This window comes from Pseudophryne corroboree, chromosome 9 (assembly GCF_028390025.1).
Source record: "Pseudophryne corroboree isolate aPseCor3 chromosome 9, aPseCor3.hap2, whole genome shotgun sequence".
In the NCBI taxonomy this organism is placed as follows: Eukaryota; Metazoa; Chordata; class Amphibia; order Anura; family Myobatrachidae; genus Pseudophryne; species Pseudophryne corroboree.
The window spans coordinates 192,656,955-192,678,602 of record NC_086452.1 but is presented as its reverse complement, the minus strand read 5'-3'; the positions used below and the strand labels follow the sequence as shown (position 1 = coordinate 192,678,602).

The 21,648-nt window shown below is 44.9% G+C and overlaps 1 protein-coding gene and 1 pseudogene across 5 annotated transcripts in view; both read right to left on the bottom strand.

The window, feature by feature from the left end:
• The window catches only part of AGL (amylo-alpha-1, 6-glucosidase, 4-alpha-glucanotransferase), a 271,005-nt gene that overhangs the window by 72,180 nt on the left and 177,177 nt on the right, over positions 1-21,648 (bottom strand). For all 5 annotated transcript variants that reach the window (XM_063940051.1, XM_063940049.1, XM_063940052.1 and 2 more), the window contains exons 16-20: positions 17,016-17,171; positions 16,705-16,855; positions 13,635-13,759; positions 13,442-13,554; positions 6,388-6,522 (exon numbers count right to left, since the gene is read on the bottom strand). In XM_063940051.1, coding sequence (XP_063796121.1) covers positions 6,388-6,522; positions 13,442-13,554; positions 13,635-13,759; positions 16,705-16,855; positions 17,016-17,171 — 680 coding nt within the window. The remainder of the gene's footprint in view (positions 1-6,387; positions 6,523-13,441; positions 13,555-13,634; positions 13,760-16,704; positions 16,856-17,015; positions 17,172-21,648) is intronic.
• LOC134962255 (5S ribosomal RNA) lies at positions 17,825-17,944 on the bottom strand (annotated as a pseudogene).

The following is a 21,648-nucleotide window of genomic DNA, read 5'->3' as shown; positions in this document are numbered from 1 at the left end:
CTCCAGCCGTCCTGGAAACATATATTTTCAGGGCCCTGACTACGTCCAACAACTTGGAGTCCTCCAAGTCCCTAGTAGCCGCAGGCACCACAATAGGTTGGTTCATGTGAAACGCTGAAACCACCTTAGGGAGAAATTGAGGATGAGTCCTCAATTCTGCCCTGTCTGAATGAAAAATTAGGTAAGGGCTTTTATATGACAAAGCCTCCATTTCTGAGACACGCCTGGCTGACGCCAGAACTAACAGCATGACCACCTTCCATGTGAGATATTTTAATTCCACAGTGGTGAGTGGTTCAAACCAATGTGATTTTAGGAACCCTAAAACTACATTGAGATCCCAAGGTGCCACTGGTGGCACAAAAGGAGGTTGTATATGCAGTACCCCCTTGACAAACGTCTGAACTTCAGGCAATGAAGCCAGTTCTTTCTGGAAGAAGATCGACAGGGCCGAAATTTGAACCTTAATGGATCCTAATTTTAGGCCCATAGACAGTCCTGCTTGCAGGAAATGCAGGAAACGACCCAGTTGAAATTCCTCTGTGGGGGCCTTCTTAGCCTCACACCAGGAAACATATTTTCGCCAAATGCGGTGATAATGTTTCGCAGTTACATCCTTCCTGGCTTTGATCAGGGTAGGGATGACTTCATCTGGAATGCCTTTTTCCATCAGGATCCGGCGTTCAACCGCCATGCCGTCAAACGCAGCCGCGGTAAGTCTTGGAACAGACAAGGTCCCTGCTGGAGCAGGTCCTTTCTTAGAGGTAGAGGCCACGGGTCCTCCGTGAGCATCTCTTGCAGTTCCGGGTACCAAGTTCTTCTTGGCCAATCCGGAGCCACGAGTATAGTCTTCACTCCTCTCCTTCTTATGATTCTCAGTACTTTTGGAATGAGAGGCAGAGGAGGGAACACATACACCGACTGGTACACCCACGGTGTTACCAGAGCGTCCACCGCTATTGCCTGAGGGTCCCTTGACCTGGCGCAATATCTGTCCAGTTTTTTGTTGAGACGGGACGCCATCATGTCCACCTTTGGTTTTTCCCAACGGTTTACAATCACTTGAAAGACTTCTGGGTGAAGTCCCCACTCCCCCGGGTGGAGTTCGTGTCTGCTGAGGAAGTCTGCTTCCCAGTTGTCCACTCCCGGAATGAACACTGCTGACAGTGCCACCACATGATTTTCCGCCCAGCGAAGAATCCTTGCAGCTTCTGCCATTGCCCTCCTGCTTCTTGTGCCGCCCTGTCTGTTGACGTGGGCGACTGCCGTGATGTTGTCCGATTGGATCAATACCGACTGACCCTGAAGCAGAGGCCTTGCTTGACTTAGGGCATTGTAAATGGCCCTTAGTTCCAGGATATTTATGTGAAGAGACGTTTCCATGCTTGACCACAAGCCCTGGAAATTTCTTCCCTGTGTGACTGCTCCCCAGCCTCTCAGGCTGGCATCGGTGGTCACCAGCATCCAATCCTGAATGCCGAATCTGCGGCCCTCTAGAAGATGAGCACTCTGTAACCACCACAGGAGAGACACCCTTGTCCTTGGAGATAGGGTTATCCGCTGATGCATCTGAAGATGCGATCCGGACCATTTGTCCAGCAGATCCCACTGAAAAGTTCTTGCATGGAATCTTCCGAATGGAATCGCTTCGTAAGAAGCCACCATTTTTCCCAGGACTCTCGTGCATTGATGCACTGACACTTGGCCTGGTTTTAGGAGTTTCCTGACTAGCTCGGATAACTCCCTGGCCTTCTCCTCCGGGAGAAACACCTTTTTCTGGACTGTGTCCAGAATCATCCCCAGGAACAGTAGACGTGTTGTTGGAATCAGCTGTGATTTTGGGATATTTAGGATCCACCCGTGCTGACGTAGCACTACCTGAGATAGTGCTACTCCGACCTCTAACTGTTCCCTGGACCTTGCCCTTATCAGGAGATCGTCCAAGTAAGGGATAATTAAGACGCCTTTTCTTCGAAGAAGAATCATCATTTCGGCCATTACCTTGGTAAAAACCCGTGGTGCCGTGGACAATCCAAACGGCAGCGTCTGAAACTGATAATGACAGTTTTGTACCACAAACCTGAGGTACCCTTGGTGAGAAGGGTAGATTGGGACATGGAGATAAGCATCTTTGATGTCCAGAGACACCATATAGTCCCCTTCTTCCAGGTTCGCTATCACTGCTCTGAGTGACTCCATCTTGAATTTGAACCTTTTTATGTAAGTGTTCAAGGATTTTAGATTTAAAATTGGTCTCACCGAGCCGTCCGGCTTCGGTACCAAACAGCGTGGAATAATACCCCTTTCCCTATTGTAGGAGGGGTACCTTGATTATCACCTGCTGGGAATACAGCTTGTGAATAGCTTCCACTACCACCTCCCTGTCGGAGGGAGACGTTGGTAGAGCAGACTTCAGGAACCGGCGAGGGGGAGACGTCTCTAATTCCAATTTGTACCCCTGTGATACTACCTGCAGGATCCAGGGGTCCACCTGCGAGTGAGCCCACTGCGCGCTGAAATTCTTGAGACGGCCCCCCACCGATGCCTGAGTCCGCTTGTAAGGCCCCAGCGTCATGCTGAAGACTTGGCAGAAGCGGGGGAGGGCTTCTGCTCCTGGGAAGAGGCTGCCTGGTGCAGTCTTTTTCCCCTTCCTCTGCCCCGGGGCAGAAATGAGTGGCCTTTTGCCCGCTTGCCCTTATGGGAACGAAAGGACTGAGTTTGAAAAGACAGTGTCTTTTTCTGCTGAGAGGTGACCTGGGGTAAAAAGGTGGATTTTCCAGCCGTTGCTGTGGCCACCAGGTCCGATAGACCGACCCCAAATAACTCCTCCCCTTTATGCGGCAATACTTCCATATGTCGTTTGGAATCCGCATCACCTGACCACTGTCGCGTCCATAACGCTCTTCTGGCAGAAATGGACATCGCACTCACTCTAGATGCCAGGGTGCAAATATCCCTCTGTGCATCTCGCATATATAGTAATGCATCCTTTAAATGCTCTATAGTTAATAATATACTGTCCCTATCCAGGGTATCAATATTTTCAGTCAGGGAATCCGACCAAGCCACTCCAGCACTGCACATCCAGGCTGAGGCGATTGCTGGTCGCAGTATAACACCAGTATGTGTGTATATACCTTTTAGGATATTTTCAAGCCTTCTATCAGCTGGTTCCTTAAGGGCGGCCGTATCGGGAGACGGTAACGCCACTTGTTTTGATAAGCGTGTGAGCGCCTTATCTACCCTAGGGGGTGTTTCCCAACGCGCCCTAACCTCTGGCGGGAAAGGGTATAGTGCCAATAATTTATTAGAAATCAGCAGTTTTTTATCGGGGGAAAACTACGCTTTATCACACACCTCATTTAATTCATCTGATTCAGGAAAAACTACTGGTAGTTTTTTCACACCCCACATAATACCCTTTTTTGTGGTACTTGTAGTGTCAGAAATATTCAATGCCTCCTTCATTGCCGTGATCATGTAACGTGTGGCCCTACTGGACATTACGTTTGTCTCCTCACCGTCGACACTGGATTCAGTATCCGTGTCTGGGTCTGTGTCGACCATCTGAGGTAACGGGCGTTTTAGCGCCCCCGACGGTGTCTGAGACGCCTGAACAGGCACTAATTGATTTGCCGGCTGTCTCATGTCGTCAACAGTTTTTTGTAAAGTGCTGACACTGTCACGTAATTCTTTAAATACGACCATCCAGTCAGGTGTCGACTCCCTAGGGGGTGACATCGCTAACACAGGCAATTGCTCTGCTTCCACATCATTTTCCTCCTCATACATGTCGACACAATCGTACCGACACCCAGCACTCACACAGGGAATGCTCTGAAAGAGGACAGGACCCCACGAGCCCTTTGGGGAGACAGAGGGAGAGTTTGCCAGCACACACCAGAGCGCTATATATATATATATATATATATACAGGGATAACCTTATGTAAGTGTTACTCCCTTTATAGCTGCTGTTTTATATTAGCTGCCAATAGTGCCCCCCCTCTCTTGTTTTACCCTGATTCTGTAGCAGGACTGCAGGGGAGAGTCTGGGAGCCTTCCTTCCAGCGGAACTGTGAGGGAAAATGGCGCTTGTGTGCTGAGGAGATAGGCTCCGCCCCCTTCACGGCGGCCTTTTCTCCCGCTTTTTTTAGGAAAACTGGCAGGGGTGAAATGCATCCATATAGCCCAGGAGCTATATGTGATGTATTTCTTTAGCCATATAAGGTTTAAACATGTTTTATTGCGTCTCAGGGCGCTCCCCCCCAGCGCCCTGCACCCTCAGTGACCGGAGTGTGAAGTGTGCTGAGAGCAATGGCGCACAGCTGCAGTGCTGTGCGCTACCTTATCTGAAGACAGGAACGTCTTCTGCCGCCGATTTCTCCGGACCTCTTCGCTCTTCTGGCTCTGTAAGGGGGCCGGCGGCGCGGCTCCGGGACCCATCCAGGCTGAACCTGTGATCGTCCCTCTGGAGCTAATGTCCAGTAGCCAAGAAGCCCAATCCACTCTGCACGCAGGTGAGTTCGCTTCTTCTCCCCTTAGTCCCACGATGCAGTGAGCCTGTTGCCAGCAGGACTCACTGAAAATAAAAAACCTATTTAAACTTTTACTTCTAAGCAGCTCAGGAGAGCCACCTAGCATGCACCCTTCTCGTTCGGGCACAAAAATCTAACTGAGGCTTGGAGGAGGGTCATAGGGGGAGGAGCCAGTGCACACCAGCTAGTCTAAAGCTTTTACTTTTTGTGCCCAGTCTCCTGCGGAGCCGCTATTCCCCATGGTCCTTACGGAAGTCCCAGCATCCACTAGGACGTCAGAGAAAACTGGTTGACCCTCCTTTGGCAGCAATAACCTCAACCAAACGTTTCCTATATTTGCATATCAGACCTGCACAACGGTCAGGGGGAATTTTGGACCATTCCTCATTACAATACTGTTTCAGTTCAGCAATATTCTTGGGTTGTCTGGTGTGAATCGCTCTCTTGAGGTCATGCCACAGCACCTCAATCAGGTTGAGGTCAGAACTCTGACTGGGCCACTCCAAAAGGCGTATTTTTTTCTGTTGAAGCCATTCTGTTGTTGATCTACTTCTGTGATTTGGGTCGTTGTCCTGCTGCATCACCCATCTTCTGTTGAGCTTTAATTGGTGGAGAGATGGCCTTAAGTTCTCCTGCAAAATGTCTTGATAGACTTGGGAATTCATTTTTCCGTCGATGATAGCAATTTGTCCAGGCCCTGAGGCAGCAAAGCAGCCCCAAACCATGATGCCCCCTCCACCATACTTCACAGTTGGGATGAGGTTTTGATGTTGGTGTGCTTTTTATAGGGCAGGGCAGCTTTATCAAACACCTCCAATCTCGTCTCATTGATTGGACTCCAGGTTGGCTGACTCCTGACTCAAATTAGCTCTTGGAGAAGTCATTGGCATAGGGATTCACATACTTTGCCCACCCTGCGCTGTGAATGTTTACATGGTGTGTTCAATAAAAACATGAGAACATATAATTGTTTGTGTAGTATTAGTTTCAGCAGACTGTGTTTGTCTATTGTTGTGACTTAGATGAAGATCAGAACACATTGTATGACCAATATATGCACAAATCCAGGAAATTCCAAAGGGTTCACATACTTTTTCTTGCAACTATAACTATAACTATATATATATATATATATATATACACACACACACACACACACACACACACACACACACACACATATATATATATATATATATACACACACATGCATATATATATATATATATATATATAAATAAAATGAGAATGATGGTAAATCCACTCTTTCAAAAGACTTGGCCCTATAGCAGCTTCTGTCTGGTGATCACCAGACAATACCACCCAGCATTACAGAATGTTTTTTGTTGTCCATAAATGGCCACATCATTTGAAAAAGGGGACTCAAATGAAGTGCTTCTGAGTTTATTGAAACCAGGATGGAGAAGGTCCTTCCCAATTCCTTGACTTCATAATTATTTCTGTAGTAATGACTGGATAGCCAGATAATGACCCTTTCAAATGAGGTGATGCCTCTTCCACGTTTCTAGTTGATTAGATGGCAGAGACAGTCACAGCCCCATCACTTGGCACTGCACTATTTCTGTAGCAGTAACTGCTGGTCGGGGACTGGCAAGTACATTTTTTACAAGGGGACAACTGAGACTGTTCTCATTACTTTTGAGAAATATGCTAAGAAAGACTCCAACTCGTTCTTAGCACTGAAGGGGTTAAATAAAGTTGTAGGTGCTAGAATTTTCTGCATCTGCCACTGTAATGGAGGTGATATAACTTATATACTTAAGACTCAACCTAATCAGTATCAAACCACATGAGACAATGGCACAGAAGCGTCAGTGTATATTACTCACTTTGTAAAAGGCACTTTCAGGATTGGATACAGCTCATCATCTTGCAGACTGCCTGACTTGAACTGAGGGGTGAACTGGATCAGATGATTACGTAAGATGCCCGCAGCTTTCTGTGCATTCGGATCTAAACCCACTCTGTCAATAGCAAAAACCAAATCATTAGTCAATACATAGCTTATCATGGCTAAAGGTCCAAAACAAATATCTATATTTTTCCATCCTTGATAAAGTGACAAGGTTTAATGGAGTAATGAGAGAAAACCACCCCACACACTCCCTGCAAGAGGATTTATGTCTTACCTTGTTGAATTCTTTTTATTTGAGTCTACAGGGGTCACCGGACCGCAGGCTTAACACTGGATATAGGCTGGCTGGGAGCAGACAGGCACCAAAAGGGTTACTTTTAAGTACCCAGCAGGCCTTGCCTCCCTATACCCCGCCCCCGATAGGCCCGCCAGTTTATTATAGCAAGACATAAGCAGGAGCAGCAGAAAGAGGAAGCAAGAACATCTCACACAGAAGGACAGAAGAAGGAGGATAGCACACAACCTACACAAGAACCCAATCCTGCAGGACAGATGCAACAGGGAGGGCATCCGGTGCCCCCTATGAACTCAAAGAAAAGGATTTAACAAGAAAAGACATACAGATGCTCCTGGACTACAGTCAGGACCCTGTGCCCGAAGGCTGCGTCTTCTGATGCAAGGGTGTCGAACGCATAAAATTTGATGAACGTCTGGACAGAGGACCACGTGTCAACCTTACATAGCTGTTCAGCGGAGGCCCCATGCGAGTACGAGGAACTGCTCTATCTGAGTGAAATACCAGAAAAGGTGACCGCCAGGATAAAGCACTGAGATTTGATACTCTGCGAGCTGAAGATACAGCCAATAGAAACAAGGTCTTCCAAGTGATCCACTTAAGGTCTTCCATTTCCATAGGTTCAAAAGGAGGCTTCTGTAGAGCCTTAAGGACCAGTGACAGTTACCAAGGGGCCACTGGATCCAAAAACGGAGGTTGAACGTGTAGAACGCCTTGGAGGAATGTCTTGACATCCGGCATCAGTGCCAGTTGTTTCTGGAACAGCACTGACAGTGCTGACACCTGAACTTTTAGTGACGATAACCGGAGGTCTAAGTCCAGGCCTGATTGAAGAAACGACAACAAGCGAGTCAGTCTGAAAGAGCGCGGACTGAAACCACGAAGCACCTTGTTTTACCACGTGTAATTTCATACAGGACCCTGCAGCATTATCCAGGAACCAGCACGGTGGTAACTATCACGGTGTGTATGCCTCAAATAACTTTTTACCTATTGCGGAGCTATACCTTCTAATACTACACTGGGACGCCAGTGTTTTTAGTAGCTGGTATTATAGAAAGAGCTTTTCCTTGTTTAAACCAACAGTGAGCTTTACAGTTTGCTGTTATAATCAGCACAGTTTTAAATTAGACACATTGTTATTCTTTAATGTGCACATTGTAAGTTAAGACACATATGTCTTTTTAATATGTTTCATATATAAATTGATTCTTTTGTATCTGTGGAATATAACAATTTGATATAAATATTTGTGATTTAAAAGAGTTGCATTGAGTCAATTATTCACCTTGCTAGACTGCACTTAAATAATTAATCAATTTATCAATTAATCAACTACTAATAAATTTGGAGCGCAGAGCATATTTTTCCTTTATTCTATTTACATCTTTTCAGTCTAACCAGCTGTTTTTGCTCAGCAGCTCCTCGGCTTTTCATAATTTTTTGAATTTTTCAACTTAATAATTTAACTATATACAGCGCCAGGTTATACAGTTTGAGAATATTCTCTAACTGTATTCACGGACTGAAACCACGACTAGCACACCAGGAGAAGTATGTTCTCCAAACCCTGTGGTAGATCCTAGCCGAGGAAGTTCTCCTAGCTTTAAGCATAGTCTTGATGACCCGTTTGGAAAATCCTTTAGGCTTTAGGACGGATGTCTCAATAGCCAGGCTGTCAAAGCAAGGCGTTGAGGATCTGGGTGTACACAGGGACATTGAGACAGAAGGTCCGGGCGAAGAGGGAGGCGCCACGGTTTGTCTATGGACAGACATAGTAGGTCCGCTTACCATGGGCGACGTGGCCAGTCCTGAACTACCAGCATCATCTCGCCTCCTTCTTGTTTGAATTTCCTGATTAGTCTGAGAATCATAAAGCGAGATGGAAAGACGTATATCAGGTGAAACGACCAATGAGCCGTGAGGGCATCCACTAGAAATGCCTTTGGATCTCTTGTCCGAGGGTCGTACTTGCTTATTTGGGTCTTGCGTCAGGATGCCATAAAGTCTATGTCCGTCATCCCCCGCTTGGACACCAACTGTTCGAACACCTCTGGGTGTAGCATCCACTCCCCGGAGTGCCGTCCTGATACTTAGAAAATCCGCTTCCCAGTTGAGAACTCCTGGGATGAAGATTGCGGACAGAGCTGGAAGGTTTTGTTCTGCCCATTGGAATATCTTGGACACCTCTCACATGGCTCCCCGGCTGCGAGTGCCCCCTTGTCGATTGATGTAAGCTACCGCTGTCGCGTTGTCCGACAGGACTTTGACTGAGCAGAGGTCGTGCTGAGCGAAGTGTGTTGAGGATTGTCCTCAATTCCAGCACATTGATGGGGATTGAGTTTTCTTGAGGAGTCCAGCTACCCTGGAACGTGTGGGACTCCGATAATGCTCCCCAGCCTTGAAGATTGGCATATGTGGTGACCACTGTCCAGTGCTGAATCCAAAAGCGGCGACTCTTGTCTAGGTTGTCCCGAATGAGCCACCATGTTAAGGACAGTTGAACCTCTGGAGTGTTATGGTCTGTGATCGGATGTGGAGATGAGAACCGTTCCACTTGCGAAGAACTTCCAATTGTAGAGGACGAGAATGGAATTGCACGTACTCCACCATATTGAATGCTGTCCCCATCGAGCCCAGTACTCTCATGCAAGCTTGGACTGAAACTATGCGCTGATAGAGGAGCATCCGAATTCTGGATTGAATGACCATGAGTTTTTCCAGTGGTAGAAATATCCATTGTTCTGTGGAATTCAGGAGCGCCCCTAAGTGAAGCATTGTCTGGGAAGGCGTCAACGATGATTTTTTCCAATTCATTCTCCAGCCACGAGATTGTAACATCTCTATTGTTGACTGAATGTGAAGCGTAAGAGTCTGTTGCGATTGTCCTAGGAGTAGGAGATTGTCCAGGTAGGGCAGGATTCGGATTCCGCTGCGTCTGAGATGTGCTGCCATTACTTTCGTGAAGCCATGGATAGACCAAATGGTAAGGCTCTGAATTGGAAAGGTTTGTCCTTGACTGTAAACCTAAGAAACCATTCATGACTTAGACGAATTTGGATATGCAAATATGTATCCTCTATGTCCAGGGATGCCATATAGTCTCCCGGTTCCAGCACCAGGATGATCGTTTTGAGGGATTCCATGTGGAACTTGGGGACTCCCTGGTATAGGTTAAACTTCTTGAGGTTGAGAATAGGGCGGTAGGATCCGTCCGGTCTCTGGACCAGAAAGAGCGATGTGTAAAACCCTTATCCTCTCTGGTCCTGTGGTACCGGAACAATGACATTGGAGGCGAGAAGAGAGCCGACTGATTTCTGTGGAGCCTCTGCCTCTCTGAGATCCCTTGGAATCAATGTGGTGAAGAACCTCTTTGGGGGACGGCACCAAAATGTCAAGGCATATCCTTTTGTCACGACTTCCTTGACCCAGGCATCCGTTGTGATGTCCCACCACTTTGGAGCAAAAGACAGAAGTCGGCCCCCCACTCTGGGATCCCTCAGAGGAGGGCCCGTCCCATCACGCTGCAGGTTTGTTGGCCTGTTTGGCAGCAGGGCATCTTGTAGCCCAAGGTTGATTTATTCGAGGCTTGGTGGTCTTTGCTTGGGCCTGGTAACTGGAGGCCTGGCCCTTACCTCGTTTTGGACACTAAAGGGATGAAAGGTAGTTTTATGCTTGGGGGCTGCTGCAGATGGCAGAAAAGCCATCTTAGCAGTAGCCAGTTGAGTGACAATATCGTTCAGTTCTTTCCCGAATAGGGTATCTGCTGCATATGGAAGAGCCTCCAAAGCTTTTTTGGAGGAAGCGTCTGCTCTCCAAGAACGCAACCATAAGGATCGTCTTGCTGCCACTGTAGAAGCAGAGACTTTAGATGTAAGTATGGCCGTGTCTAGGGCTGCTTCCGACAGATAGGCGTTTGCTTTTTGAATATGTGCTACCAGTGTCAGTAGATGTTTTCTACTAACTGAGGAGGATAGGCCCTGTTGAAGCTGGTCAACCCAACAGGAAACTGCTTTGGTGACTCTTACCGAAGCGAATGCCGGTCAGGTAATAGCTCACGCATGAGAATATGCTGTCTTAAGAAAGGTATCTAATTTGCGATCCATTGAATCTTTAACAGATGAAGTATCTGGGATTGGGAGAACCGAGGAACGCTCTATGCACGCTACATGCGCGTCCACTATGGTGGGGGAGTTTCCCACTTGGACCTCGCCTTGGCCGGGAACGGATAGAATGATTGATACCTTTTAGAGAGCTGAAACTGTTTATCCGGTTTAGCCCATGCTGCCTCCAGTAAATCTTCCAATTGCGCAGAGGAGGGAAACTATGTTGAATCCTTTTTAGGTTTCTTAAAAACTGGAGTCTTACTTGCTCAATATCTAGTACCAACCTCACTTGCTTGACTAGGGCCTCTACGTCAGCTATAGAAAAAGAATCCTCTAGACCTTAAGCTGCATCCAGATCAGATTCCCCTAACCTACTTTCTTGTTCAGAATTCGGGGTGCCTGAATCCGAACCCCCGTCTGAGCGTGGGGTAGCAGGTCCGCTAGAAGTGTGCATCAGCCTGGGACGCTTACCTCTATCTAAATGTTGTTGCATGGAATCAGAGACATGAGATAATCCCTGGACTGATTGCGCTAGTGTGTTAGCCCATGGGGGATCCACTTGTGGGGGCGGACATATATATGTATGACCTTGTGCTGAAGTTGACGGCGGTTCCATTTGCGGAGCCACCTGCTGCGTATTCAAACGGTCCACTAGTTGCGTCATAACCTGCGTCAGTGTGGTTACCGATGCTGGATTCTGAGGAACCAGTGGAGGTGGGGGATCCTGTTGCGGTGGTACGACCACGCAGGCTCTGCATCTGCCAGTGTCCTGTGGATCCCGAGGAGACAGAATAGCATAACATGCAGCACAAGTGGGAGGCTAGGGTGTGACCACCTTTTTGCTCCTGGATGACACTGTACAGTATACTGTAAAACAGCACTGTATGTCCCAAAAGTGCCACTTAATTTAGCAGCGGCCTGTCCCTGGGGAACCTATGCCGAACTAAGTCCTTGTACAGGAACCATGCTATCAAGCTCCACACAGTGCTAAAACACACACACACAGTTACTCAGCCACTTAAATGCAGTAGAACAAGAGGGGCCAAGCTACTCAACTGTCCTGTGATATCAGCAGACAGGAGAAAATGACTGTACCCGTCTGCAGAAGCGGGGTACAGGGGAGACAGTGTCCAGACCCTCCTCTCTTATCAACTCCCAACCAGCATGTACTCTAAAATGGATGCCAAGCATTAAAGGGGAGGGATTGGAAGAGGAGGGAGGAGATATAGCCCAGGGGCAGACCTTGAGCAAGCTACTGTTCTGTCCTGGGTCGGGAGAGGGGCTGCAGGCTGTCAACCCTACCCCCTCAGATGTTATACCCCAGGGACTATGCCCACCTACCCTGCTGGCTGATGCCCTGGTGGTCTAGTGGAAAACAGGTGCAGCGAACTGGGCCCCCACTCATCTGCCATCCCCCCCTGGCTCCCTTCAGAGGGAGGGGATCGCCACATGTCTGCGTGCAGTGAGCCGGTCAGCTCTGGAACCCGTTGCGGCTGTGGGGGAGGCTGATGAGCATGTTGGTGGCCTCCCCCAGTGGAAGACCCCGGACCCATTACCACCGTTGCCACCGCGGAGTACGGGTGCTGGAGCGGGCATACTGGGCTCTAAGTGCGCCAGCATGCCACTCTGGGTCACTGCACTGTAGCGCTGAAGAAAAATTCTGTAAAGAAAATAACCATGGCTGTTTTAACAGCCATCTCTAAAAATAACCATGGCTGTTTTAACAGCCATCTCTAAAACGGTGCTGCTCCTGCGGCAACAAAAGAAAAACTGGCAGGCCTATCAGTGGGGGAGGGGTATAGGGGGACAAGGCCTGCTGGGTACGTAACCCTTTTGGTGCCTGTCTGCTCCCAGCCAGCCTATACCCAGCGTTAAGCCTTTGGTCCGGTGCCCCCTAGTGGACGAAAAAGAAATAATGATTACATGTATAATGCCACTGGCGTTGATGGCCATCTGGCTGCCCAATCTGGAAGAGAGCAGCAAGGTCGGAACAGCACGGAGCAGTGCGGGGGAGTGTGTGTGTGGGGGGGTTATATGAGTGATAGGAGGCGGGGCTTCGGCACAGCAAGTCAGAGGAGTGTGTACCGGGAGTGTTTTCTCCACGATTGGTTCATCATGGCCACGTTCCCCCACTATACAATGCCAGGAATACCAGCATTGAATGTTTTTGTGGGCGGCTGTGAGGGCCATCCAATTTTCAAGAGCCTCCCGGCCATCCTGGGCGGGTATGCAAGTATGCTGACAGTTTGATAAACCAGGAAGCAAAGCAGTGTTGATGTCAGAACGTGCAACGGTCCTGGGTATGGGACATTAATATTTAATTGTTAATTCTCCATAAAGAATCTGTTCTAGAGTGAAACATTGCTGCTACTGATCTCAGATTAAATAAGAGTTCTTACAGGCAAATCATATTTCCCACATAAACGTAAAATCTAGTAGGTTAGATCAGGAAACCCCCATTGACAGTGATTTACAGTTAAATAAAAATGTATTTGAACGTAATAATGAAGATTCTCTTTATGCTGCAGACAACAATGAATTCATGGCAAACTAGAACGCAGAGCACCCATGGACTACAAGGTGGTGTCACGATGTTTCAATGGAATGACATCTGAGTATATAAATACCTGAAGATGATCACGCTTCCTGGAGTCAAATTCTCAAAATCTATTTCTTGAACATATTCATTCGGTCCTTTTGTGGTGACTCCTGCTTGCCTGACAATTTTACTGTCTTTGAGCTGCAAGTGAAAATCATTAATGACTGAAATGAAAAGTTTGATGTGATGGAGATCTGCAATAAAACGTAGCGCAATGGTACCTGAATGTGTTCCCTGATCTCCACAGTGTATTGCGGCAAGCCGTTAATGAAATGCTCATCCTTTTTGTATGGCTCAGTTTTCCACTCCACAGTCCTGGCTTCTAGTATTACCTCCTCAATTGTTCCTTCACACAGAGAAACCACAATATCCAGTTGTTATAAACCCAAATCATTACATGGAAACAAAAATGTGTTTAACTTGACAAACTAAATGGCTCACATCTCTGTGTCACTGGAAGAAAAATAAATGTGAATCACGTAAAAAATAGTTAAAATGAGCCAAATTCCTTTTTATTTCACAATTTTATTGCTAGATGGGGGACATCCTGGGGATACATCTACATACATTTGCTAAAAGTATGACAGCTTGTTTAGCCTGGGCACATATTTAAACAAAGTATCAGACTCACCATGCTGTGAAAATGGAACCACCAAGCAGGTAACAAGCATGGTGAAACTTTAATATAAAACTAAATTTTAAGGTAATATCTCAACTCAGCAATCGCTCAGTAATGATTCTCATATTTGTTCAGTACTCAAACCCATGTACTCAAGCTATCCGTCATGTGTTCTTCTTTCTTGTATGTTTTTTGTTGTATGTCATATACTGTCTGGGAGCAGCAGCTAGCGGAAACAAATTCCTCGTGTAATATGGGAGTTGATCGCAGCAGGAACTTTGTTAGCAGATGGGCAAAACCATGTGCACTACAGGAGAGGCAGATATAACATTTGCAGAGAGAGTTAGATTTGGGTGGGGTGTGTTCAATCTGCAATCTAAATTGTAGTGTAAAAATAAAGCAGCCAGTATTTACCCTGCACAGAAACAAAATAACCCACCCAAATCTAACTCTCTCTGCATATGGTTTTGCCCAACTGCTAACAAAGTTCCTGCTGCGATCAACTCAGAATTATCCCCTATGTACTGATATACTTGGCAGTAAACGGATTCTGATTCTGAAAATCTGAATAAATAATCTAGCTTTTTTTTACGTTTTTTCAGTAATGGAATCACCTTTACTGTTGTACGTTTTAATTTAACTATATCACGGAGAGAGAATTATTTATGGCAGTTTTATTGCCTTATTTACATTAAATCAAGCCTGATATCAGTGGTGCAAGTAGAAAAAATGTCTTACGGGTACTGTGTGCGCGCGCCTCCGGCGCGCGGGCAAAAAATGGGTGTGGTCAAATGTCACATGGGGCGTGGTCAATGAAAATGGGGGCGTGATACACATATGGGGGGAGGGGCAGATACACGTATGACCCCAATAGTGCCAGATACACGTTGCCCCACAGAGCCAGATATATATTGCCCCACAGTGCCAGATATACATTGCCCCCACAGTGCTAGATAGAAAATGCCCCCACAGTGCCAGATTTACAATGCCCCACTGTGCCAGATATACATTGCCCCCACAGTGCTAGATATACAATGCCCCCACAGTGCTAGATATACAATGCCCCCACAGTGCCAGATTTACAATGCCCCCACAGTGCCAGATTTACATTGCCCCCACAGTGCTAGATATACATTGACCCCACAGTGCTAGATATACAATGCCCCCACAGTGCCAGATTTACAATGCCCCACTGTGCCAGATATACATTGCCCCCACAGTGCCAGATATACATTGCCCCCACAGTGCCAGATATACATTGCCCCCACAGTGCTAGATATACATTGCCTCACTCAGGCTGCTCCACGTCCCCTCCAACTGATGTGCTCCCTGCTCCGCCTCCTCCTAACGCGCGCGGCTCAAGCAGCCTCAGTAGCCAGCCCCACTCTGTGCCCACTGCCGCGGGAGCGTGATGACATCACAATCACGCTCCCTGCACACTGGGAAGGGGAGGAGCAGCAGCGGCAGTAGCAGTACCCGGCCGGCCACAGCAACTGGTGAGCGCTGCGCACATCAACGCTGTGAGCGGCGGCCCGGCGGAGTGGGTACGGCGTACCCGCGGCTAAACTCTTAAGGGTACGCCGTACCCGCCCACTTGCAGCACTGCCTGATATTGAGATATTATGTTATCATTTAATCAAACCTCTACAATGTCATTGCTTTATATGTAAGCCTGCCCATAATACTGTTTCATTCAGTGAGCTGTGATAGTTTAAAGAGCCCTTATATGAACTACTAGATCACAAATCAAAATAATTAGCCTCTATTAGCAAAATAAAGCACTTCAACTGATTAACAGCGCCAAAATCTTGTACCCATGTTGACTTTTATGTTTCAGGCTCTATGTCCATATTTTCATGGAATTGCCCAAAAGTGCTAATCTATGTGCCTGGTACACTGTAAGCGATTTCGTATGCTCCTACAATGTGAATAAGATGTAAAACTCTGGAAAAAGTACAAGCAGCCACCTCTGATGGGTCATTTAAGTTGTGCCAAGCATCTTGCGTCATATGGCGGTGCAAAAACTCTGGGTAAATGAGGCCAGATCTGTGGCGCTCTTCCCATTCAGCTTAAAGCTGACATCATTATAAAGCATTGTTTGTATTGAAACTTTTGTAGCTGTCAGTCCTGGAGAAGAGTCAAGTGTGCGCAACAGCTTGTTGGTGGGAAATAAAGGACATTGGCTCAGATTTATCAAGCCTTGGAGAGTGATAAATTGCACAGTGATAAAGTACCAACCAATCAGCTCATGACTATCATTTTTTAAACACAGCCTGTGACATGGCAGGTAGGAGCTAATTGGTTGGTACTTTATCACCGTGCTATTTATCACTCTCCAAAGCTTGATAAATCTGAGCCTTTATCTGCAGAAAACTGATGTCATAACCACATCATCGGTCACAACTTTTTCATCACCTTTCTTTTCTCGCACTAATTTTTCTGACAAAATGTTATCCCAAAGAATGAGGTTCCTTTCCCTTTTTGCTGATAAACATGCCCCACGTATCATTTATTACAACCGTCTTGCCAACAGACGTCAAATCATGTAGGATATTACAGCCAATGCTGGCGGAGGAGATATCTTGCAAATGGTTAGACAATAGGACACCCACTATTGCATCATTATTATTGTCACTAATCAATCTGGACCCAACTGGACCAATTCTCTGTACCTGGAATGCACATCTGTGGAACCTCTTTGCTGTAAAAAGAGGTTTGGGGGTCTCTAAAGGCCGTCCTGGACACTGCAACAACTGATTGATGTGTATGGGGGCAGTGCCGTGTAACCGCTACTATATCCTCATCTACCTGATCCACGTAAACCTGGTAAGAAGAGAGAGGGGGTAGTGAGAAACACATAACAGACATGGAAGTTAAGGAGGTGGTGATCTCCGTTTATATGGCTGGGATACAAGGACAGCTTTTCTAGTGGACTTTATGAAGACATTGCACAGTTCTCATACAATAGCAAGGGATGAATTACTTGAATGAATCCATGGGAGGCCAGTTCTTGGTGAAGTCTGTTTAGTGCTTTCTTCCCTGCAATAATCCCAGTGTGCTCGTTCACCTCTCCAGCATTGGGAACAGTCACATTTGGGTTCCACTTAGTGTAAAACCGCTCCTCTGTCACCACAGAAATCTGTCAGGACGAAGCAGAGTCTGTCAGCTGTGCATCATCATTAGTAGTCTGACACACATTCATTTGCATTGGGAAATGGATTTGGAAGGGAACCGCACCAGTCCAGACAATAATGTATAAACAATTAGTAACCTCTGAAAAACTGAATTTATATAGAATTTCTTCTGTATATGGCAAGTATAGATGTTGTAAGAATTTTTTAACACCAATGTTGCTTTCAGTGGTGCTCCCTAGAGTCAGAAAGTATCAAGTACCAAAAAATAACCAAAGAAGGTTCAAAGAAAAGGACTCTTTTGTGGGAGCACTCTTGATTCAGAGGAAAATATTATACTTAATGAATTTTCAAAACGACAAGTTAATTAACATAAATCAAATCCTAGGAGTAAATGTGTGTGAGAAACATAGCTTAGCGAAAATATTAATAATTATAATTGTTCGTGATCTTAGATTCACGATTGATGAATTGCCGGAGAGTAAAATTCTGTGATGCCTATGCCAAAAAGAATCTGCATTTATTGAAGTGTATGACCATCATTCATACTGCTAATATCCATTACGGATTATATAGGTGCAGAAAATAAAATCATTGGTCATGCGAATCCCAATCTTGCAAGACATAAAGTTGAGTGCCACTTTGTCCAATAGTCAAAATTTTTTTGCAGTACCAGAGTGTTCAAAGGAGGTCTCCCTTCCTTATACTAACCCGGCCTTTCACTGCTTAGCTTCCAAGTTCGGAAGAGATTGGGCATCTCCAGTGAAGTATGACCGCAAATATTGGACTTTCCTCCTTGGTCACTCCAAATGTATGTCAAATAGTTGCTGTATGTTAGGAGTGGAAATAGCAAATGATTCGTAACAAAAGTGTTACAAAAGAAAATTACATGCAATCAGCTAAATCATCAACATATGACACTGTGGTCACAAGAGTTAATTACATCTGCATGACACGGCGGTCATAAGAATACATATATATGATTATGAATAATCAGCAGATGCAGTGAAAACAGTCACAGACAGGGAAGGAGAAAATTAACGTATGCAATTATCCTAATAATCACCAGCTGGTTAATCAGCATAAGACACAATGGTCACAGACAAAGATAATTATACATACACCTCCTAATTATGTGACTGAGTTTTGTTGATTGACCTGTAATTAGCTGAAAAAACAATTACATGACACGGCGGCCATATAGAAAAATTATATGCATGTAATAAAACAATCATCGACTAATTAATTGGTATATGACACAATGGTCACCAAAGGATGATTATAAGCACTATTCCTTGATTATACAGCATGTGATAATGAAATCACAGAAGACATCTTGTTAAGGATAATGAGTGTGGGAAATTCACAAATGCCACATATGATTACTAAATGATTATCCTTATATCATCTAGGCTCAGAGCGAATTATCAGTACGGCCGTACTAATTTAAATAATTAATGTAAATTATGCTGTGAAAGACAGCATACATGTATAGAAAAATATCTGACAGACGGGCATAAGTTATCAGAACACCCGTTCTTTATGACAGACTTGTGTGGCGTAACAGCAAATGAACGGAATAGTGAGGCAGCGGGTTATAATTAAACCCGAAAAAAACCTATAACTTAATTTTGCAAAAAAGAAAAGAAAATAACTGAAAATGACAGATTTTAAAGTATTGCAATTAAGTACTGAAGGAGTAAATAGGTTTTCTCATTGTCGTATATACGATACCAGTACTGTCATTTATGATGTAGTTCCGTTTGTAGCTGAGTAGAAGCTCCGGGAATTGCAGCGGCGTGTGTCCGTGTTAATGCTCCAAGTGAGCGGTGGTTAGGAGCCGTTGCTATGGGAATGCTTCAGGAGCCGCTGCCGCGTCTGTCTGTGGTCTCTCCGAGGAGAGCGATGGCTGGGGCCGTTACCTAGCAAGGGTCTGAGCGCTCCGGCTGGCGCGGTCACGTGTGCGCATCACGTGATCGCTATTCCTCCTGACGTACGTTTCGCAAGAAAAGCTTTGTCACAGGACGTGATGAGGTCACTGGGGATTTCAGTTTATGTAGAGCAGAGCTCATGGTTGATTGGATGGAAATAATGATGGACATGCTGATCCCCCAATCATAGTAAAATAGAGTAAATCTCTCAAATTGTGTATCGTAGCTAATTGTAACCACCTGGGTTTAATTAGTTTAACAGTCTAATAAATTAGCTGGGTGAGCTTGAGGAAAAATAAAAGGAAGAGGATATGTAGAAAAAAGTATATACGGAGGAAGGAAATATATTTTTATATAAGGAAAAGGGAAAAAATATATAGTAGTGAGATGACTGGTATTAGAATTGTATATGGTTGATTGTGCAACTGATAGTGTTAATTGTTTGTGTCAGTGATGGAAATAATGGTTTGATAAGTTAGATAATAATGTGTGGTTGATAGATAAGTAATTATTAAGGTATATATTGTTTGAGTGGAAGGGATGAGATGAATGGGATGTGAGGGTGAAAAAGTGAATGCGGAATATAAATAAGGAGTGAAATATATTAAATATATTGAGGAAAGCAGGTGTAGTGTTTATTTGGGAAACCTATGTGATAAAAGGAGAGAGAGAGAGAGAGAGAGAAGTGAATTGTGATTTTGCACTGATGTGAATGTGTAAAGTGTTAGGAAGATTGTATATATATTTTTGTACACTAATAATTATTTTAGGTTGGCTGTGAAGAGATGAGAGGGAGTACTATATGGGATACCAGAGGTTATGGTATGAGGACATTAATTTAAATATACCCCATAATTTATGTGTTCATTCATGCCTGCTGGTTGTAAAGATCCCATCTTGAAGATCCATTCACTTTCTTTTTGCAGTAAGTTTTCAGTTAGGTTGCCTCCTCGTATTCCGAGTTTAATTTTCTCCAAGCCGAAGACTTTAAGCTCCTCCCATCTGTTTTCATGATGGGTATTGAAGTGACGAGCGACTGAGGTTAGTTGTTTCATCTTTGCTCTGTCTGAAGTGGCGTTACGTATAGATCCTACATGTTCTAGGACCCGCTGTTTAAGCGGACGGGTTGTCATGCCAATATAGTTTTGGTTACAGCTGCATTTTAGGCAATAGATAACCCCTTCAGTTTGGCAGTTCATATAGTCTTTAATTTGTATCTTCTTTCCGAATTTGTCTTCTACTTCCTTTATTGGGTACATATATCTGCAAGCTTTACACTTGCCACAGGGATATGTTCCAGTGACGGTTGGTTTTTTTGTAGGAAGTTTTTGAAAGTGACTGCTTACAAGTCTGTCTTTAAGGTTAGTGGATCTGCGCCAACTCATGGCGACCTTAGGACCCAAATTTTCGGATAAAGTGGGGTCTGCATGCAAAATGTGCCAATGTTTTTGTATTGCCGTATTCACCTTCTTCCACTCTCGGCAGAAATTTCCGACAAAGCGAATGGTATTGTCAGTGTTAGAACTCTTGGGTTTTTTCTTGAAAATTAAATCCTCTCTTTTAATAGTTTTGACAGTTTTTAAAGCTTTTTTTATGGAGGTATTGCTATATCCCCTTTCACATAGTCTATTTGTTAATTCTATACTTTGTATTGTAAATTCCTTGTCATCTGAACAATTCCTACGAAGTCGGAGAAATTCCCCTTTTGGGATATTTTCGATAGTTGGAGGAAAATGGGAACTGGTTTGGTGTAGTAAGGTGTTTGTTGCTGTGCTCTTCCGAAATAGTTTTGTGGCAATCATTCCTTCAGAATTCTTGTAGATCATTAAGTCCAAAAATGAAAGTTCTGATTGGCTTATACTGTGTGTTAGATGAATATTCAGATCATTCTGGTTAAGATGTTCTATGAATTGGTGCAACAGGTGTAGATCACCCTCCCAGATCATGAAAATGTCATCTATATATCTGTTCCACATGACGACATGAGACGTAAATCGATCGTTATGGTCTTTGAAGATAATTTCCTTCTCCCACCAACCAAGAAATATATTGGCATATGTGGGCGCACAGGCCGCCCCCATAGCCGTACCCCTTGTTTGGAGGTAGTATTTGTCGTTGAATGTGAAGAAATTGTAATGTAATACAAAATACAGTAACTTAATCAGAAAAGGATGAAAGTCATTCTTGGGTTCATTGTGTAGAAAGTGTTCTACTGCTCTTATTCCATCTTTGTGACCTATTGATGTATATAATGCTTCAACATCCAGTGACACCAGGTATTGATTTTCTTCCAGTTTTAAATCATGCAGTTTCCTCAATATATCGGTTGTGTCCTGGACATATGAGGGAACTACATCATAAATGACAGTACTGGTATCGTATATACGACAATGAGAAAACCTATTTACTCCTTCAGTACTTAATTGCAATACTTTAAAATCTGTCATTTTCAGTTATTTTCTTTTCTTTTTTACAAAATTAAGTTATAGGTTTTTTTCGGGTTTAATTATAACCCGCTGCCTCACTATTCCGTTCATTTGCTGTTACGCCACAC